General features: G+C 36.6%; 1 protein-coding gene across 15 annotated transcripts in view; it reads left to right on the forward strand.

Moving 5' to 3' along the window:
• Positions 1–22,939, forward strand: part of LOC127633455 (calcium/calmodulin-dependent protein kinase type II subunit gamma-like) — a 117,716-nt gene that overhangs the window by 44,923 nt on the left and 49,854 nt on the right. For all 15 annotated transcript variants that reach the window (XM_052112556.1, XM_052112562.1, XM_052112566.1 and 12 more), the window contains exons 3-6: positions 5,157–5,216; positions 13,374–13,428; positions 17,445–17,510; positions 21,879–21,951. In XM_052112556.1, the coding sequence (XP_051968516.1) occupies positions 5,157–5,216; positions 13,374–13,428; positions 17,445–17,510; positions 21,879–21,951 (254 nt within the window). The remainder of the gene's footprint in view (positions 1–5,156; positions 5,217–13,373; positions 13,429–17,444; positions 17,511–21,878; positions 21,952–22,939) is intronic.

Here is a 22,939-nt window from a genome sequence, read left to right on the forward strand (position 1 = left end):
GTTTGACTGATATATGAAGGCAACATGGACCAAAGATGTCTAAAGGGACCAGTAGCAGGATGTGGTGTCACAAGATGCGACCCTAAAAATCACTTTGATAACATAGAGCGGTGTACGCAAAACCAGTGTAATGGAGCAACAAGGAGGTAAAGTTCCTGTTAACATTTAGTCCAACGAGCATATTTCCAGATTACTGGAAGAGATGCACAGAAACGCTCAAGTGTTCAAAATGTTCAGTGATGGGTTAAGGGAAAGTGGGTCCAATGAGCACATTTAGCCCAGTAGCCAGCATTGTTTTGGATGTTCGGCAAGTTCCGTCGCAAAATATACATCATAAAAGCTGTCCAATCAGGTTGTGACCTCATCCTTAAAGATAAAGAATGAAAAGAAAACTACTCAGACAGCACTCCAACCAAAAACACAGTGAGTCACAAAGCACTGTTGCTAAGCACTGCTTATTGTGAAGGGATTATAAAAATACAATACGCCACAAAAAGCGGCAACATCTAAACTACACTCTTAATGAAATTGAAGACTCAATTAATCATAATCCGTTCTGGGAAAAATGGAACAGTCCAAATAAATAACACAACCAGGACATAGCCATAAAATATGGAGAATTATGGAAAGGCTATTTAACTTCAGCTGGAATCTACAATAAACAACTGTGTTCCGGAACTGTTTTCGGGTCGTTGAATAACGTATAACGGTGGACTTTCTGGTGCCCTCATAGGGTAATATGGTTCCCCCCTAGGGAGTTGGTGCCCTACTGCTTTGTCTGCTTATAGGGAGCGGCGGTACTGCCAGTAACTACCAAGGCATTTGTGTGAACAGTAACCTGGCGAAGACTTTCTGTTGTATCCTGAACACCCAGATACAGGGCTTCCTTACCAAGCACAATGTCTTGAGTAAGAGCCAGATTGGATTCCTACCAAACCACTGCACTGTCGACCACATTCACATGCTAGTTAACCAGAACGTTCATCAAAAAAGCAAAGGCAAAATGTATGCATGTTTTGTTGATTTAAAAAAAGCATTTGATTCCATTTGGCATGATGGTCTATATTATACAATTCTACAATCTGGCATTGTGGGTAAAATGTACAACACAATCAAATATATGTATTCGGAAAACAGGAGCGGAGTCAAAATTGGCAATAAAAGAACAGAATTCTTCACTCAAGGGCGTAGAGTGAGACAGGGCTGTGTTTGAGTCCAACTCTGTTCAACATTTACATAAATGAGTTACTAGTGCTACTGAAACAATCAGCAAAACCCGGTCTTACTCTTAATAATTCTGAAGTTACATTTCTTCTCTATGCAGATGATCTGGTGTTGCTGTCAGCTACTGTACAAGGGCTACAGCAGTACCTGGACCTGCTGGAGAACTACTGTCAGAACTGAGCCCTGACAGTCAATTTGAGAAAAATGTAAATTATGATGTTCCAGAAAAAAGCCAGATTACAGGAAAGAAGATACATATTCACTCTGGGGAAACACTGCAATAGAACACACCTACACTACAACTACCTCAGTCTAAAAATTAGTGTTTTGGTCTGGCAGTGAATGCACTAAAAGAGAAAACTAGAAGAGCATTCTATGCTTTTAAAGGTAAATTTACCCAAATAGACTTTCCTGTAACTATTTGGTTTATAATCTTTATAGTATTATTATGTCTATTGCTCTGTACGGATGTGAGGGTTGGGGTCCACTCTCTCTGGCAGATTACTATAGATGGGACAAACACCTCATAGAATTCCTGCATGCAGAATTCTGTAGAAACATTATAAGAATTCAGAGAAGAACACCTACTAATACATGCCTGGCCGAACTATGTGGATACCCCCTAATTATACATGTTGAAAAACGATCCCTCAAATTGTGGACACACCTAAATTCAAGTTCCCCTAACACACTGCAACATGAAGCCCTAAAACCCAAGAGTTGAAGCCTAGAACCAGTCCCCTTTGTCAGCTGGCTCTGTAACTCACAAAGCCACTAACAACTAAAAAAACACAAGTTTCAGACCAGCACTGCTGAACAAAACCAAATCAGAATAAACTAAATCATAAAAGAAAGCAAAAATTCATATTTGGACCATTGGGAAAATGAAAGTAAAAACTAAAGTGAACTGGAATGTTATCAGGCCTTTAAGTATAATCTGGCAGAATATCTGCACTCTGTAAGAGATACAAAACAGAGACGGATCCTCCCCAAACGCAGGCTCAGTGATCACAGTCTGACCATAGAAAAAGGCCGACACAGACAAACACGGCTTCCAAAGGAAGAACGAGACGACACACTGATGAGGTCGAGACAGAGACACATTTTCTTCTTCACTGTGAGATATTTACAGAGGTGAGAGAGAAATACTTTGACAGACTCTCAAACCTCATGCCACAGTTTTCCAGTTCAGCAGAAACAGATCAGATGCAGGTGTTACTGGGGGAGGACCATCATGCATCAGTTGCAGCAAAATTCATTTTTGAGCAGCACACCCTCAGAAACCAATCAATGCCTTAATGTACTTCGGTCACATAATTTTTTTATGTTCATAATATCTTGTGAAATGCTTATTTTATTTTATATTGTTATTATATTTTTGTAATTGTATTAATTACCTGGCACCTTATTTTAATTATATATTTATTGGTATTTGTTAATGTTTTATTGTAATTTTTTGTCTTGTCATTATCTATTTTGTGTATTAATACTTTGTTAATATTGTATGTAAACTCAATCATGCTAATAAAGTACTTTAAAATTTAAATTGAGAGAGAGAGAGAGAGAGAGAGAGAGAGAGAGAGAGAGAGAGAGAGAGAGAGAGAGAGAGAGGGAGTCAGTAAGGCAGAAAGAGACGAGAGAAAAAGAGAAGAGGGGGAGTTCTGGACCACAGAACAACACAATATGTGGAAAATTATAATGAATACATGCACGCATGCACACACAGTCAAATAACACATTCAATCAAACTAACAACCGCATCAAAATAGGCACTTAGCTTTCAGCTGATGCGCTTGTTAAGGTGATTGGATGGGGTTTTTTGGTTATTGCATGTCCTTTCAAAAGTGCCTTATTGTAAAATGTAGCAACAGGCCAAAATCAAGGTTTCATAATAGTTTTACTAAACCACAACAAAAAATGTTTTATGACTAGAAAGAAAGCTTAAATATGAAAGTAAATTTTTTTTTTACAAATGGTCCACGGCACCGTTTCAAAATAGAGTGAGCTGTCGGCTGCTTGCATCAAGGTTCCCACGATCATGGAAAACCTGTAAATGGCAGAAAATATTATTAAAACATCCAAAGTCATACAGTTGGGACCCAGGTAGCTCAGTGGTAAAGACACTGGCTACCACCCCTGGAGTTCGCTGGTTTGAATCCCAGGGCGTGACTCCAGCCGGGTCTCCTAGGTAACCAAATTGGCCCGGTAGCTAGGGAGGGTAGAGTCACAAGGGGTAACCACCTCGTGATCGCTGTAAGGAGGTTCGCTCTCGGTGGGGCGCGTGGTGAGTTGGCCGTGGTTGCTGCGGTGGATGGCGTGAAGCCTCCACACGCACTGTGCCTCCTGGACTGAGGCGAATCAATGCTCCATCACAATGACTTGATGTGTACATCGGGAATTAGACATTTCAAAAATTGTGAGAAAAAGGAAAAAAAAATATATACAATAAAAATGTAAAACATACAGTTGTTATATGAAAGCTTGCACATATGTAGATTTTGTAAACATTGTTATTTAACTTAAAAGGCAATTTTTTTTTTCTTCTAAAATGCGAGTTGCTTCGAGGGCTGGGCGACGTATTGAATATTCACAATATAAATGTGATTTGATTTTTCTGACGATATAAAATTAAGCAATATCATTATCATAAGACATAAACATGGTCCGTCTGCATTTCAAAATATACATGTGGCATCCTGTTCTGTGTGCACGTGTGGGGCGAACTGCCCTCAGAGCAGTTCACTTGCAGTATCAAATTACTGCATGAGCATTCGTGCAATTCATTAGTAACTGCTACAAGTTATTTTACCTATCTACAAACGTGGTACAGTATAACAGAAAAGGAGGGGATGACAGCGTTTCAACAGATGCGGAACATTGTAAGCTCTAAATTAAACAATGCACTTTCAGTGTCAAAATAAAAGCTCCAGTCAACAGAACAGAAATATATAATTTTTGCTACTTTTGTATTAAACCAATCTAATCCTCTAATAATAATAATTCAGTATAATAATAATAAACTTGACTGGGTCCCACAGTAATAATGAAGTATAATGCAATATTCAACTGGGTACCAAAAATAAGTGAGGGAAGTAGATTTTGCTCACCTTGTTCATACACATATTTTTGTTTTTAGGAAAAATACTTGATGGAAAATAATGAATGAAATATAAAAGTGCAGATCTATGAAAATGATTAAATACAATTTTCCCTTATGTTTATTTTGTGAAAAACTTTAGGAAACATGCCTTTTATTGTTTTACATATTGTTTTAAAAAATATTTTATAGACTTTCGGGTCATATATCAAAGACCATCAATAGGCTGAAAAATATCAAGGTATCATTTTTGAAGACTTATTGCCCAGCACTATTAACATTCGATGTATTTTTACATCGAGTAGATGAATACACCAGTCAAGTCTTTGTGCTTCTATTGAAACTCCCCACACTTTTGGTTTGTGTGCGTGTGTTGTGTTTGTGAGGAAATAAGCCTTCAGGCTTGTTTGTTTAAACTGACATAGCATTCATCCTTTGAGCTCACCGTAGCATATTACATGTTTGAGTATAAGCCCTAGATGATTCTGAACCTCACCCCCACTCCAAAAGCAAACACACACAATTACAATATCATTAAAGGACCAGAGTAACCAGACTGGGTGTCTGAGCAATAGCAATAGTAATAGTAATGCTTGCCTTAGTAAACCACTAATAGGATATAGGACAGACTCTAAGATATTGTGTTCATGTTGGTGCGTGACTGCGTTGAGGGTCACATCTGTATTTCACACCTTTGAAAACGTTCTCTCTTCTTGAAGGAGAGGACAGAGCTACTCACACCTTAGCCAAGGTGTTATTGTCATTTTATTGCTGTGAGAGCAACCCATCAGCCACCTCAAATATCTAACCTGCTTTTTCTCTCTCTCCTCTGTAGATCATCAGAAATTGGAACGCGAGGCCCGAATCTGTCGTCTACTCAAACACCCCAATATCGGTGAGTTTGTTCAAGGGATGGAAGTGCTTCTATTTACACTTTTTTGGCTAATTAGTTCATTCAGAGGCCCAAAAACCTTAAAACTGCATGAATGTCTTTGCATTAGAGAGCAAAATATCAAACCAATTGGCATTTCTTATGAATTATAATGAATAGTAGGGCCCACCACAAGCACATTTAAGCAACACATTTCACAAAAAGAAGCTTGCTACGTCTGATTCTTAAAAAATATAGTGTTCAAAATTAAGACAAAGAATTTGGAAACTTTCTGGTTGTCAGTCTTCGTGGAACTTGTCCCAAGTTAAATTGATGAGCTACACCTGTGATTACTCTGTTAGGACACCTGTGCAAACTTGACTTGCACATATACTATACATACAATACATGCATTAAAAATTACTTTGGGACAGCTGGTTAAATGTAATTACAAAAATTGTTCAGACAGGATAGTTCTTAGAAAAGATGTTTGATACTTATTTGATGCTTGGTTGGATACTTTGGTATCTGATACAATGAAATTCAGACATCAAGTGTGAATGTATGAATGGCACTGCTTGTGTGATTGTCTATTTCTGTGTTTGTGTGTATATGCGAATGCGTCACAGTTATGTAGTCTGAAAAGAATGTGGCTTTGCAGTTGTGTGAGAATGTTTGTGTGTGTGTTAGAATTGTTGCAGTTAATAACTGAGGCTGAATTAGGCTGCACTGTATTCACAGCAAAAAAAACATTAGCAGATATATTTGTTTGGCACTATAAAAATGCATGGGTTCCCACTAGAAATATTAGTGAATTTTACAACTTCCTGGCCTTGAAAAGTAATGGAAACTAATAAAACCTTAAAATACATGGAACTTTCTACAGTGAAATAAAATGTTCTTTGCTGTGCTCAGCTCAAAAATATCCAAGATATAAAATAATATAAATCATAAACTATACAGAAATTGCTCTCTTTGAGCACAGTCTCTATTAAATTGTTACAAATTATTATCTGATAATCACAAACAACTGGAAGTTATAAAAAGTTATTGGTCAAAATGAGTGGGAACCTTAACTGTAGACATAACTTGTATGTAACATCACCCTCATTCAAGTCATATGTGGGACAAAAAAGACCCAGGTGAACTCTAGATGCTTATTCTTTATAAAACGACTTATTTTTTTCAAGGAAAATGAACTCATGATCATTTTATTTGTGAATGTAATTATAAATAGTTAAATCTGAAGAGTTTCATACACATTGAAAATGGAGCAGGATTTTTGGGTGACAGTGTAATGAAGTCTGTATAACAGAAATATGGGCAATTTCCATATCTAGTGATAAACTTGTAACGTGAAATGACAACCTTATTTACTCTATTGTCGAATGACGGTAAAGGTTGTTGGCGCTGGGGATTGTAACATTGTTGGGGAGGGGGTGCATGCGCTTACTGTTTTGGATTTTTATTGGGAATTAGATTTGTATTCAATCCAACTTGTCATTATTATCTTTACTTAAATAAAAATACTCAGAATTCAAGCTCTGCATCTTACTTCAGGTTGCTCCATGAGCACTGTCTAGGCATAATGTCAAGCACTTTGGATTTAATCATTGGCTGAATGACAACTTCCTATACTTGCATATATCACATTAATATAAACGAGGAAACATGGAAACTGAAAACAATCCATGTATTACAAATAATAATACCAATACCAGTTTTGTTAAATGCACCGAAGAAACACATGGGTTAAGTAGCACCCAAAAATGCATTCTTAGGTTAGTATGCAAATAATCTTTTAATTAAAAAAATATTAAACTAAATGTTAAAAAATTCAACTCGCATGATAAGACACCTTAATTGAGGAATGCCAAGAGTGGCAGATCAATAGAAAATTGAAAATTTAAATGCCCAAAAAACTAGACGCAAGGTCATTTTTGATCCACATAAGTTCTAGGGTTAATGTATGTGTAAATTTTATATTGCAAGATATAATATCTACATGGCATATCTATACATATATATGTATAACAACAATATCTGGTATAGTCAAGCAGGCAGGCTTTGTGGTCAACATTATTAGAATAATTTTGGATAAGCTGATGTATTGGCCACAAGTGTGTTGTTATACAGAATGTATGTGTACAGGATATTATATATTTCTGTAAGGAGACAAAAGGCAGAGTCAAGAAGATGGTAATGGAAAGAGAATGAAAAAGAAGACACAGACCTTAGAGGGCAGAAAGACTGAAAATGAGAAAAGAGAGCAAAGAAGAACGGCTGTTGAGAGGGGGGCGATGGTGACATACTAAAAGAGGTGAAGATAGAAGGGTGGAGAGATCAGCAGAGGGAGAGAAGAAAGGGTGCAGCTCTATAAATAACTGTGCTGAGGTGGGAGATGCTGGTGGGCAGCAGTTCTGCCAAAATACCATCATTATCAGCAATGAACTGAAGAGCACAGCAAAAGAAGAGGAGAGAGTAAAAAGACATGATGGAGGTGGACAACCACAAAAGAAGAAGACATACTTGACATCTTTTTAGGAAGCTTGATGCACACTGGGATCTAGTGATAGATTGACGACGTGGCCAATGTAGGAATAGTTCACCCAAAAATGAGAAACATCGTTCCGAAAGCGCATTGATTTCACTACATTTACACCTCTCATACACACTGGAATGGCATTTCCTCCACCTAAAACTGAGCCTTGCATACTTTGGAAGTCAATCACAATCGGAGTTATGTTAAAAAATATCCTGGCTCTTTAAGCTTTATAATGGGAGTGAATGGTTCCTTAGATTTTGAAGCCCATAAAAGCGCATCCATCCATCATAAAAGTAATCCATATGGATCTAGATGGTTAATACAGGCCTTCTGAAGTGAAGCAATGCGCTTACGTAAGAAAAATATCCATATATATATATATATATATATATATATATATATATATATAACTTTATAAACTATAATCACTAGCTTCCGTTAACTGCCGTCCGCACATTCACAAGAGAGTCGAGTTTCGGCTTATGACGAACGCAGAAGCGTGCGTTGTTTACAGCAAAGGACAACTATGAAAAGAATTGAGTTGTTTTAGCTATACTGTGTAGATTTGTATTAGTCTTAAAATGGTGCATGAGCACCACCACGTCTCCCGTACTCTACGTCTAACAGATTCTTTTGTTTGTGCCGCTGCTGCAGCCTTCTCCATCTCCCGGAGTTCCTGGTCATAGTACTCCAGTTCAAACAAATAGGGCTGGGCAAAAAACTCAATCTCCTCTTCTATTATTTCGAAATCCTCCAGCATTTTTCTTTGAAAATCCTTGTTGTCTTCTAATTCATGACTGGCGTTTTGTTTTGCTCTTTCCTTTGTGCTTCCACGTTCGTCACTTCTCACTGGAGCATACACTACGCCTACGTCATATGCCGGAACTCGACTCTCTTGTGAACGCGTGGACGGCTGTTTCTGGAAGCCAGCGATTGTAGTTTATAAAGTTATAAATATGGATAGTTTTCTTACAAAAACACATCGCTTTGCTTCAGAATGCCTTTATTAACCCCCTGGAGCCTTGATGGATTACTTTTTTTGATGGATGGATGTGCTTTTTGGGCTTCAAAATCTAAGGTACCATTCACTACATTATAAAGCTTGGAAGAGCCAGGATATTTTTTAATATAACTCCGATTGTGTTTGGTTGAAAGAAGAAAGTCATATACAACTTGGATGGCTTTAGGGTGAGTAAATTATGGGATCATTTTCATGGGTGAATTAACCCTTTATGTTCCAAAATGACAAAAATAAGTAACATGAAAGGATCATAAAAAGTAGTTGAAGTCATTTTAAAACATACAATAGTTTAGTGTGAAGAACAGGCTGAAATTTAATCATAATTGATTTGCCAACTAAAGCAAAGATCTTCAGTAAATATCGACTTAAATCTGCTGTAGTTCACAAATCTAATATGGACCCTTAAATGAGTCACTATGTTTGACGTAAAAAAAAAAATCAAGCCTCTGATATTGCAGCTCAGCGCTTCAAATTCAGTGAGTTGTGCAAGTAAACACGTTTGCTTTGAGTCGATCACATAGAGCATATGACAGCTTAGATCTTCTTGTTTTACTTGTTCCTTTTTTTACTTTTTGCAACACATAGTGTAATGAATAAAGCACTGTTATCAATGTTGGAGATGTTCATCCTTTCAAAGGGCAAACATTCAAAAACATAGTGGGGTCGAAAGTCTGAGTCTAATTCAAAATCTCAATTAAACCAGGAAAGAAACTAGAAATGTAACTTTTATACAAAATGTCTGATTTTCTTCAATTATTTATACTGAAACATTAGGTTCTGCCAGCGAATGTGAAATTGCAAATGTGTATTAACAAGGAAAAAAAAAAAATGTCACTCCTTGTCAAAAATTTTGCCGATCCCTGCTAAGAGAGTGGTCGATATAAGATATTTATAGCCAAACAAGCATGTTTTTTGGACGTTATTATACGTTTATAATACAATGGTTAAACATTGACACATTGATCGGCCTGGCTTATATATTGGTTTATAACGATTACATTTTTTGTATGTATTAAAAACAAGCAACAGCATCTTTCCATCCAGCATGCTTTCTTATACTCATCTCTTCTCCCCCCTCCGGCAATGTCGGCCCCTCTCTCTTGCTCCATTGTCACCTGTATCTGTCTCTCTCCCATTTGCTTTCCCTCCTGTCGTCTCTCCTCAAGTGGACAGCTTGTCATGTTTTCTGCTTGGTCTGCACATAAGTGCTGAACAATAGAGCCAATGAAGGAAGAGAGGCAGAGAGAGTCTGAAAGGTTAAAGCGAAGAGGACTGAGTGCTCGTTGCTGCTGGCGTAGTCGGCATTCTCTTTTTCAATCCCTTGGCGATTTGTGCGTTTTTGACTCGCTGTGTGTTTGTAATTTGTATTCCTGCAGCATTAAACAACATGAAGTAACAATCAACCCTATTTAATTTCTTAATAAAATGGTCCTGGTCTTACACGTGCCGTAACTAGGCTGACAAGTTATTTGTTTGTTCACACTGAAAATGCTGCACAATGCAATGCCATAACAGCCAATTAGTGCTGTGCAATATAGCTAAAATAATTATAGATGTATTCTTTTATATTATTTCTTTTTCTTTATATATAATATATATATATGTATGTGTATATATATATATATATATATGTATGTATATGTAAAATATATCTCTATAATCTCCACAAAACAAACATTTATTCATCATTTACTCAGGCCATCCCAGATGTGAATTGCTTTCGTTCTTCTGCTGAACACAAACAGATTTTTAGAAGAATATCTCAGCTCTGTAGGTCCAGACAATACATGAATGTTGTCCAGAACTTTGATGCTCCAAAAACCACAAAGGCAGCAAAATGGTAATCCATACGACTCCAGTGGTTTAACCCATGTCTTCAGTAGCGATATTATAAGTTTGGGCAAGAAACGGATAAAAATATAAGTCCTTTTGAAATCTCCAGTTTCACTTCCACATTCTTCTTTTGTTTTTTGTCGTCTTTTGTTTTTATTTCCATATTTTCCTTAAATATTGCCACCTGCTGGTCAGGGCTGGACAAAGGTGAAGATTAAAAAGGACTTAAATATTGATCTGTTTCTCACCCACACCTATAATATCTCTTCAGAAGACATGGATTTAACTACTGAAGTCATATGGATTACTTTTATGCTGACAAAATCGTTGTTTGTATTTAGCAGAAGAAAGAAAGTCATACACATCTGGGATGGCATGATGGTGAGTAAATGATGAAAGAGTATACATTTTTGGGTGAACTATACATTTAAAATATATATTTCTACATTGACTTCTCGACAATAAACAGCACTCTGCTGTAAAAAACACACATCCAAAATGTTTAACTTTGGGGGCAGGATCCAAAAATGACACACAAAAAATGAGAGTAAATAATAGAACCCCAAACAGCCATTGTATTCAAATAGATTTATAATTTGTATAGCAATACATATAGTAAAAATCTAGTTAAAAAATATGGCGAAAAAATATCAATGGCTAAGTGTGTAATTTTGGTGCTACTTTTCACCTAATAGAAAAATAATTGCAAAAATAATGACTGTTTCAATCAGGTTTCTTGACCTCGCCTCTTGTCAACAATTGGTTTAACAAACAGATAGTCCCTCCCCAAACACACACCATTGTTTGAGCTTTGATCAATGTTGCTTTGTCTGGCTGGTCGGGATGCTCAAACAAACGTTACTTTTAACTACCGGATGTTGTGTTTGCTTGAAAAGTTACACTCATCACCTTTAACCAATAATATCACATCCTAACATATTTCCATCAAATCTTTTTGGATAAAATCAAGCCCCGCCCTACAAGAGTTCCTGCTGTATTTTTGTTTCCTCACGCAAATATTAATTAAATTTGAGCTTCTGTAATTACTGGCTTGTGTTTGCAATACCAATGTCAAAATGCTACAGCCCTGCTTGTCAAACGGTCTTTGTCAGGATTATTGACTCGCTACATTACTGTAATAAAGTAGAAGTAATTTAACTTGTATACATATTTTCCCACATCAGATTTTCCAGAATCCTTCTGTTATTTACTCTTAGTTTCTTTTCACCCTCCCTAAATCAGCCTGTAGTTATGTTGCACTTTCTTGGTATTCTGGGTAGTATTGACTCAACTCTCTCTCCTTATTTCTCTCTATTATTCTCTTTCTCTTTCTCTCCAGTCATTGGATAGTCTTATTGTTATTTCATTTTTGACATATGCTCATTATGGTTGTCTTAAGTCCATGCACCTGCTTTGTAATTGAAAGCGTTACATCACAATAATACTGTGTACTGTAATTGGACGTATGCCTTATGTTCTCATCAGATGTTGTTATGAATGCTGTGTAATGGATCAACGAATGCTCAGGAAGAATTCCTTCTATATATAATGCTGAAATGTGTCTTTTTTTTTTATCATATCCCAGCTTAATATGCTGACTTAGAGACAACTCTAAGTAAGCTTTTTATAGATTGGCTCTGTATATATGAGTGGCCCGACCACCCTGGCACAACAACATTTACACAACCAATAGTTTTATTCTGAGGTAGAACTATACTTTTGGCTGACAAATTACAGGTGGGTGGGGTATCCGGGAAACTTGATTGAATTCAGTCATTAATTTTGCATTTCCATTTGGTAGCTATTGGCGAAAGAAATTAAATTTACACTTTACAATAAGGTTCTATTTGTTTACATTAGTAAATTGATTAGGTATCATGAACTGACAAACAATGAACAATATATTTTTTTTAATTTATATTAATAGCATTTATTAATTTTTGTTAACGTTAAAGGAATGTTCTGATCAACTCAATTGACAGCATTTGTGGCATAATGTTGAGGACCATTGGGGTAAAATTGGGGGCCAATTTTTTAACATCTTTATACATTATACAAAATACTCACTTTTTCAAAAGTATAACCACAAGACATAAACAATATGTGTATAAACGTGATTTTAGTGTGATAAAATTGCTTACTGAAACTTCGTTATCATGATGATAGAACGTTAACAAATCCTAAAACGTGAAACGTAAAAAATGACTATTTAAACAACTTTACAGCTCAAATAATACACAAGTTTTAACAGAAGAATTTATGAAAGTGCTTTTATAAATGTATAAGCTTCATATTTCTGCGTTTAAACCTTCCAAAAATTGGCCCCATTCACTTTCATTATAAGTGTCTCACTCTATCCTTGATTTTGTTTGAGTTTAAGAAAAGGATGGACGAGTCAAAAATATATATTTTTTTAATCAACATTGTCATAAATGCTGTTGATTGAGCTTAACTTTTATTGAACCCGGAATATTCCTTTTAGTAAAAAAAAAGAAAACAATTGTTCGTAATTAGTTAATGTTAGTTCATAATGCATTCATGTTAATATATGCAACTTTTAATTTAAAAAATGTATTTGTAAATGTTGAAATTATGATTATCCAAGATTAATAAGTGCTGAGAAAGTATTTTTCATTGTTAATTCATTTTAACTGTTAACAAATACAACTTTATTGTAAAGTGTTACCAAAATTAAACACTTTACCTTTAAGAAAATATTTGCTTATCTGTGTTGTTGTTGTTTAATGCTAATTCTGCTGTTGTTTTGTCTTTCCAAACCCAGTTCGGCTCCATGAGAGTATCTCAGAAGAGGGTTTCCATTACCTGGTCTTTGACCTGTGAGTATGGCTGACACACACACACACACACACACACACACACACACACACACACACACACACACACACACACACACACACACACACACACACGTGCATGATCTGTACGGGGTGACTCAACATTGTATGCTGTCTTGTAACTTTATACATGATAATAATATGGGCTCTGTTCCAAAAACTATTGCGCTACTGCTCACATAGGCAGCTACCTTCTTAGGCAGCATTCTATCTGAAAATGGAACCTAATAAGGGACCGTTTTGGAACATTTTACACAGGCAGCATCTTTGGGTGCCATAAACATTGCACTACAGATGCAAAACTCGCGGGAGTCTGACTAACAATTTATTTGAAGAATTAGCATTGTGCTAAGCTAATGGCGCTGTACACTAATAAGCGTAACAACTCAAAGTCAGTTTTTAACTATATTAAACTATTTGATTGATAATTTTAGTATTGAAGGTGTTCTAACATGTTGTCTAGCTAGGCAGCTCACTACGTTTTGGAACGGAGCTATAGTTTCCATATTCAAGTGAGTTTATTTCTCAATAGCTTGAGGCATGGTCTCTGCTATTTGCAGTTTTCAAATACAAAATGTTTTATTCTAGTGAATCATGTCATGTCAGGAGGTAAATTCAGCTGAAATATGTTAGACTAGAACAGCTCATACGCACCTTGCCAGGTGTCAAAATATATTCTTCAATTTGATGGGATCTGCCAGAGAGAATTGATGGGTAGACATTTCTGGGTGCCACTGAATTAGAGTTGTTTCTGTGATTGTGGCCTGGTTTTAAGCAGAGCCCACTGCACTTTTTCCAGGCCTCACTGTGGAACTCCGTTTATCTGGAACAAAGGCTTGTTTACTAATGTTACATTCCTATTATATGTCTTTTACACACCTTGGCGGCTTTAACCAGGGTTGGGCTGTAATGGAATACATGTAAAGGCGTTACCTATTCAGAATACAAAAATTAAGTAACTATTCAGTCCACCTTACATATTCAAGCACAGGTATTCAGCATACAGTTACTTTATAAAATGTTGATCTTAAATTACTTATAATTACCACAAAATAAGGCAGAAAGAAAATAAAATCTTGTCAGTCAAGTGAGAAACTTTATTTCCTTTTTTAAAAGAGTTTTCTGAACAGCACAGATGGGAGCCGCATTCTCTCGCTCTTTCTTCTAAATATCATCATCAGCAGCACGTGACTGTAGCGTTGACAGGGTTTCATGGCAAATTGGGCTCATTTGAAAGAATCATGGGTTAAAATCTCAATCACGGGTGTTTTTGGGATACTTTAAAAAAAAAATTTATAAAGGTTTGATTTCAGTCACTAAAGAATGAAAAATACAACATCTTATTCATGTATAATGATTGCCGGATTGAATATCTGTCGACCGCAATTTAAATAATTATAAATATAATTGATGTGTATATATACAATTACAAATAAATAATAATAATAATAGATAACTATACAATAAAATAATAATTCTGATAATTCAAATGCATTTCAATATTGTGGCTGATGAGTAAACGTTCCCGCGGATCCTTAAAATGTCTTAAATTCGTTTTTCCAAAATGTAAGGTTTTAAATGTCTTAAATGATACAACAAAAGTCAATTTTTATTTAAAGAGGTCTTAAATTTGGGGGAGGAAAGACAGGAATCGTGATATGATCTAAGGTGATTATCAAAAAAATAAAATACGATTTAATAAAATAAATGCATGTGCTGCATTCTTCAGAGTTAAAACGTGGCATTGTTGTATTTTCTCCAAACAGGCGGGGGCTTGTGATTTTGTTTTCAGCTGTTGCAGAGCAGTTCGCAATCATTAAGCCATATCGGAAATGTATGACAAGCTATCACTATGCTCACTTGATGATGATGATGATGATGATATAGCGTTGATGAAGTATGATAATGTTTACTTTTTTTTATATTGCAATACGTTGTAGAATATTGTAGGAGTGCAGATTGTATATTCCTCATTTGTTTGAATGAGCAGCTGGAAGCAGTGAAGCACAAACATTACAAAATAAGAGTATCCTGTGTATTTCAAAGTTAAAGTGCCTTTAAAGGCACTACCATTTACGTTTACATTTATGCATTTGGCAGACGCTTTTATCCAAAGCGACTTACAGTGCACTGATTACAGGGACAATCCCCCCGGAGCAACCTGGAGTTAAGTGCCTTGCTCAAGGGCCCAACAGTGGCATCTTGGTGGTGCTGGGGCTTGAACCCCTGACCTTCTGGTCAGTAACCCTGAGCCTCAACCACTGAGCCACCACTGCCCCTGCCACTGCCACTACCGATTTAAAAATTTTTTTTAATCTGATTGTTGACAGATTAAATGGCTTTCTTTCAACACATCGAATCACCTCAATCAATGCTTGAAGTGGAATAAAAGAAGTGCACTTACTACACTTATGAGTATTAAACTTGATTTTTGTTGTTGTTGGGGTAATTAAATGATGCTGTGTTTTTTTGTTCACAGCATATGTTAAAAATAAATATATAAACTTGAGGTTTTACAGCAGGGCTATTCAACTACTTTCTTGCGTGGGGCATATTAAACCGATGAGAACCCAACTGGGCCAAACTTCTTTTATCTTACCATTAACATGACCTTAACATGAAAAACAAACCTGGTAATGAAATGCAATTTACATTTAAAATAGTATTTAATTACATTAAAAGAGGTATTTAAGTAATATTTTTAAGGTCTGGCCATAAATTCCTTCTTAGGACTTGGCTGAAGAACAAACATGACCTCACACCTTCAACTAATTAACAGGTTTTGATTAACTTTACTTTGAAAATAAAAACATAGCCAACAATTTAGGGCTATTGTTTATGAAAACCGAGGAAGAACATTTAGATTATGGTTATGTAGAACCTAACACCGTGAGGATTTATGCATAGGTAAGTTCAGTGACACTTTACATAATTTTTTACGAGCACTAAAGAAAAGAATGGAGAATAAAAAGCTAACTGGACCACAGAACACTTGATGACTGCCGCTGCTGTTGTTGCACATGTTGTGTTGTTAAACTCACCGCTGAGTTTTGCTCAGAGAGCACTCTGATATTTACCACAATTTTATCAAAATCGTTTGGAAGGTCAGATAAAAGTGATTGGTGGGCCTCATCGAATCACTGACTTACATTTAATAAAAAGATTACATCATGCCGAGAGACTCTGAGAAGTGGTGGTATGTTAGAAAAACTGCTGGTACTCTGTTGACTAAATTAGAGAAGTGCAGGTACTGTGTACCGGTGAGTACCTACCCTCATCAAGCACTGGGCACAAGCCAATATCGGTCGACCTCTAATTTGTATCTGTTTATTTAATGGTACATAAATAAATTATGCGATTTATATGTGGAAAACTTGTCTTGAGTATTTGAAATTTGCATATAGCATACCCTGTTTTACTGATAAGAAATAATAAGGCCATGTTGAATGTGTGCACCTGCCTGTTTAAGTAAGCGTCTGTGATACATTATTTATTTTGAGATTGTGTTAGTTTGTTTTGGGATGTTTATATTTAATTTAATATTTTTTTAATTAATTGCACAAAATTTTAAAGCGACAGCCTATTTATCTTTTATTCAAACAAAAATCAGGCTTCTATTTTTGTTGTTGAACATCAGCATTGTCTTTGATTCTGAAGCAAACCTCTGTCTCGCATATTTCGTTGCCCAATTTCATGTTTCTTACACTGTTTGAAGACTATCACATAGTCATTTATTATGCTAATTGTAGTAACTTCTTTAAATCAAATCTTTAAAGCTTTGATTTACTCCCCAAAAACTTTTTTTTTTAGAGAATTTGAAAGCTCAATCACCCCATGCGTTTTACTGCAGCATTGCGGATGTTTGCAATCATGTCTATATGAATTTCAGATGTCGTCTTTGCATTCTGCTGCTGGTCAAATTAGCCCCAAACCTAGTGCAGTCTTCTTTCTCATCCCTTGTTTCACTGTTTTGTCTCCCTTTCTCTTTCTTACTGCAGTGTAACTGGAGGGGAGCTGTTTGAGGACATCGTCGCCAGAGAGTATTACAGTGAAGCTGATGCAAGGTGGGCTCTCCAATTTACTGTTGCTGTGGTTACTGTGCTGCAGTCTGCAGTGAGCAGGTCTCACACACACACACACACACACACACACACACACACACACACACACACACACACACACTCACTCACTCACTCACTTGCATCTGATTCAAAAAGCACAGAAAGAAGAAGGATCCCTTTTTGTGCAGACAAACCAAGAGCCTTTTAATCATGGTGGAGTTTGTAGAACTGGCAATCAACAGGTGGCACACAAAACTTATCCATTTGCACTCTGTTGGCTCCTCTTCCCCATTACTCTCCATTCTCTTTCTACTACCCTGCTGAATAAAACAGCTTACACCATGCTAAACTGTTTTTTTGGACTAAGCTGGTTAAGATAGTCTCCCAGCCTGGCCAAGCTCATGACCAGCTGAAAAGTGCTCCAAAATGGTTACACCTCAAGACTATTTAAGTGAACAGTAAAAATGCTAAAGGGTCATTACAAATGGTGAAAATAATAATTAAAACCAAGCCAAAGAAATGTTGACCAGTCACAGCACATACTTTATTCATATAAAAGGATAAACTGAAATAACCTATTTAACATAAAATCCTGACATTGATTAAGAAAAGTTTGTTTTTTGTCCCCTTTAAAGTAATCGTCTGAGTTCAGGACAAGTGCTGCTCAATCAACAGCATTTGCAGCATGTGGCATTGATTACCACAGAAAATAATTTTGACTCATCCCTCATTTAAAAAGGAAAAAAGCAGCTACAGTGAGGTAGTTACAATGGAAGTCAATGAGGCCAGTCCATAAACACACTTCAGATGTTTCAAATGTGTTGCCACAAGACATAAACATCATATGTGTTAACATGATTTTAGTGCGATAAAATCACTTGCAGCGTTACAATGAAGTTGTAATATTGGATATAAGTTTACACACATAAGGTTAGTAAGCAATTTTATCACACTAATGTTAACAGGAATAATTTGTACATATTTTGGCTATACATTTAAAACAGTATGTCTTTAAACATTTATGGACTGGCCCCATACACTTCCTTAAAAACTGTAATAACTGTTTTTTATTTAAACAAGGGATTAGTCAATTTACAGTTGAAGTCAGAAGTTTACATACACCTTAGCCAAATACATTTAAGTCCTGACATGTATTTGTTTGTCTGAGGTAAGTTAGGATCTACTACTTTATTTTAAGAATGTGAAATGTCAGGATAATAGTACAGAGTATTATTTAATTCAGCTTTTATTTCTTTCATCACATTTCCAGTGGGTAAGAATTTTACATAAATGGTGTTTGTATTTGGTAACATTGCATTTAAAGTGTTTAACTTGTGTCAAATATTTTGGGTAGCCTTCCACAAGCTTCTCACAATAAGTTGCTGGAATTTTGGCCCATTCCTCCAGACAGAACTGGTGTAATTGAGTCAGGTTTGTTGGCCTCCTTACTCGCACATGCCTTTTCAGTTCTGCCCACAAATTTCATATTGAGGTCAGGAATTTGTGGTGGCCACTCCAATACTTTGACTTTGTTGTCCTTAAGCCATTTTGCCACAACTTTGGAGGTATACTTGGGATCATTGTACATTAGGAAGACCCGTTTGCGACTGAGCTTTAACTTCATGGCTGATGTCTTGAGATGTTGCTTCATTATATCCACATAATTTTCCTTCCTCATGATGCCATCTATTAAGTCCCTCTTGCAGCAAAGCACCCCCACAATATGATGCTGCCATCCCCATGCTTCACGGTTGGGATGATGTTCTTCGGCTTGCAAGCCTCACCCTTTTTTTTCCTCCAAACATAACGATTGTCATTATGGCCAAAAAGTAACAGTTTTGTTTCATCAGACCAGAGAAAATATCTCCAGAAAGTAAGATCTTTGTCTCCATGTGCACTTTCAAACTGTAGTCTGGCTTTTTATGGCAGTTTTGGAGCATTGGCTTCTTCCTTGCTGAGCAGCCTTTCAGGTTATATCGATATAGGACTCATTTTACTGTGGATATAGATACTTGTCTACCTGTTTCCTCCAGCATCTTCGCAAGGTCCTTTGCTGTTGTTCTAAGATTGATTTTTCATACCAAACTATGTTCATCTGTAGGAGACAGAATGTGTCTTCTTCCTGAGAGGTATGATGGCTGCGTGGTCCCATGGTGTTTATACTTGCATTCTATTGTTTGTACTAATGAACGTGGTACTTTATGGCATTTGGAAATTGCTTTCAAGGATGAACCAGACTTGTGGAGGACCACAATGTTTTTTCTGAGGTCTTGGCTGATTTCTTGTGATTTACCCTTGATGTCAAGAAAAGAGGCACTCGGGGCCTGGGTAGCTCAGCAAGTATATACGCTGATTACCACCCTTGGAGTCGTGAGTTCAAATCCAGGGTGTGCTGAGTGACTCCAGCCGGGTCTCATAAGCAACCATATTGGCCCGGTTGCTAGGGAGGGTAGAGTCACATGGGGTAACCTCCTCGTGGGCACGATTAGTGGTTCTCGCTCTCAATGGGGCATGTGATAAACTGTGCGTAGATCTTGGAGAGTAGCATGAGCCTCAACATGCTGAGTCTCCGCTGTGTCATGCAAAATGAGCCACGTGATAAGATGCGCGGACTGACTGTCTCAGAAGGCAACTGAGGCTTGTCATCCGCTACCCAGTTTGAGGTGAGTAACCGCGCCACCACAAGGACCTATTAAGTAGTGGATTTTGTGCATTCCAAATTGGGAAAAAAAAAGAGGCACTGAGTTTGAAGGTAGGCCTTAAAATACATCCACAGGTACAACTCCAATTGACTCCAATTAGCCTATCAGAAGCTAATTGCCTGAAGGCTTGACATCAATTTCTGGAATTTTCCAGTCTGCTTAAAGGCACATTAACTTAACTGAAAAAAATTACGCGTGTCATGCACAAAGTAGATGTCCTAAACGACTGGCCAAAATTAAAGTTTGCTAATATGAAATCTGTGGAGTGGTTAACATTTTTTTTGTTTTAATGACTTCAAACTAAGTGTATGTAAAATTCTGACTTCAACTGTATTTATTTATTTTTGCTAATCAACAACATGCCACAAATGCTGTCGATTTGATCATAACTTGTATTAAACCAATTCCTTGAATTTGGGATAGGAGAAAGAATTTTAATGTCGAAAACTGACATTAGTATCAACAAATGGTGTGCGTTTGGTGGAAGACGGAGTGTTTGGGGAAACATCCTTTTTTCAGTTCTGTTTGGTAATGCTAATGCCGCAGAAATTACATGATTTACCTTTAAATTGTGCCGTCAGGAACTGTGAAAGACTCTGAGGGACTCTGAGTTAAAGCCCCAGGCATCCAACACAAACACCCTCAAGCAGTTACTTTAGAAGTGTTTTAATGCGCTCATACGGGAGTTCAAGGTAAATCTGGTTTACTAGAACCGCATCATGCCATTCTTTGATATTAGAAAAAAGAGACAGACATAGAAAGCTGGTTGTGTATTTGAAGGGAGAGAAGGGAGCATTTTAGAAAGCAATTAACTCTTGAGTTGGTCTGTTTGAGACTGAGAGAAACAAGTCTTTTGTGTCATGCAGGATTTGTGCTGTCCTGAAAATGGAATGCTGTGCTTCATATTTAACCAAACTTGGGCAAAGAGCTTCTGTGTCCTTTCCTATATTCCTCTAAACTTCTCAAATTTCAATTAAATTTACTATTCAGCCATTATTAAGTTATCCGTCTGTTTTGCAAAAGCCTGGTCAACTGCGGAGAGATAGAAATTAATTGTACACAATCATAGTGTTGCCATCATCTGTGCCATTTCCCCAGAGCAAATTTAATAAAATAATTTAATGCAATAATTTCATAAAACATTCTTTGACAATTTAAAGAGAGTAATATTGAGTATCCAAAACAAATTTGCTCTCAAATGGTGCAGCAAAAATGGGTCACAGTTACAGGGGCTCAAACAGAAGGAAAAAACTATTTAAATGCAACTAACCATATCATTGTGTATAGTTAGAAAATGGACTTATCAACTTTTGAAGAAGTGGAGAAAACACTAAAGCACTTCCCATATAATTTGTTGTTGACGCCTCCCCCTCCGGTTCATCTGTCCTGGTTAGGCCTGTCAAAGAGTCAAATGCATTGTATTTGCTCAGAAGGACCAAATACAATGCATTTTTGATATAATTGACAATAAACTTGGTGCATTATGTCTTAAGGGGCTATGTTTGAATGCACACAAACATTTTAAAGCTTAAAGAGCTATAGCAAAGTGGATTATTTGCAGTGAATATTGCCTTAAATTCTGAACTGTTCCTCAACTTTCTCCTGTCTCTGATTAAATAAAATTCTTGTGACCATGCACTAACACTGATTTATTATTCTGTTTTTTCAGCCAGTGTATCAATCAGATCTTGGAGAGTGTCAATCATATTCACCAACATGACATCGTGCACAGAGACCTCAAGGTGAGTGAGAGCCTGTCGCCACGACAACCCCTCTCACGGCAACTGGGTGCCTCTGATTGGTTTCAATGTCGATGCCCTGCCGTGCCCCACACAAACACACAGACATACACGTATGCTGTCCTTTGCAAAAGTTGTTGGGCTGATATTTTGGTTTAAGGACTGTATACTTGTTCTTTTAAATGTTTATGTTAAAGAAACATTTCGGGTTCTATACAACTTAGTTCACCCAAAAATGAAAATACTCTCATAATTTACTCACTCTCATGCCATCCCAGATGTGTATGACTTTTTCATCTGCAGAACACAAACAAAGAGTTTTAGAAGAATATCTCAGCTCTGCAGGTCCATACAGTGCAAGTGAATGGTGATCAGCAGTTTAAAGCTCCAAAACACACAACCAGTCATAGTAAAAGTAATCATACAACTAAATTAATGTCTTCTAATGCAATACGATTGCTTTGGGTGAGAAACAGATCAATATTTAAGTCCTTTTCACTGTAATGGGTTACTTCCGGTTGCTCTCCCTCTTGCGTGACATAAGCTTGCTGCATGTACAAATGAAAGAAAAACCAAAACCAAAGCTTGTGAAAAGCATTCTTTTGTTAACAAATCAAACTGCACTATCGCGTCAGTTCTCACTTGAACATGCCAATGCGTTTACGTCACAAATCTTTGTTTGTGTTCTGCAGAAGAAAGAAAGTCACCTCTTGGATGGCATGAGAGTGAGTAAATGATGAGAGAATTTTCATTTTTGGGTGAACTATTCTTTTTAGTTCAATTGACAGCATTTATGGCATAATATTGATTATCATAAAAATGACTTTTGGCTCATACCTCATGGGGTCAGTTAATTTAAGTTAAAATACATATTGTTTCAAAAGTATAGCCAGAACACGTAAACATATGTGTTAACATGATTATAGTGTGATTAAATAAGGGTTTTACTGGCATTATGCCATTCACCAGATACAATTTTTTGCCAGCATTG

This window comes from Xyrauchen texanus, chromosome 40 (genome assembly GCF_025860055.1).
Source record: "Xyrauchen texanus isolate HMW12.3.18 chromosome 40, RBS_HiC_50CHRs, whole genome shotgun sequence".
NCBI lineage: Eukaryota > Metazoa > Chordata > Actinopteri > Cypriniformes > Catostomidae > Xyrauchen > Xyrauchen texanus.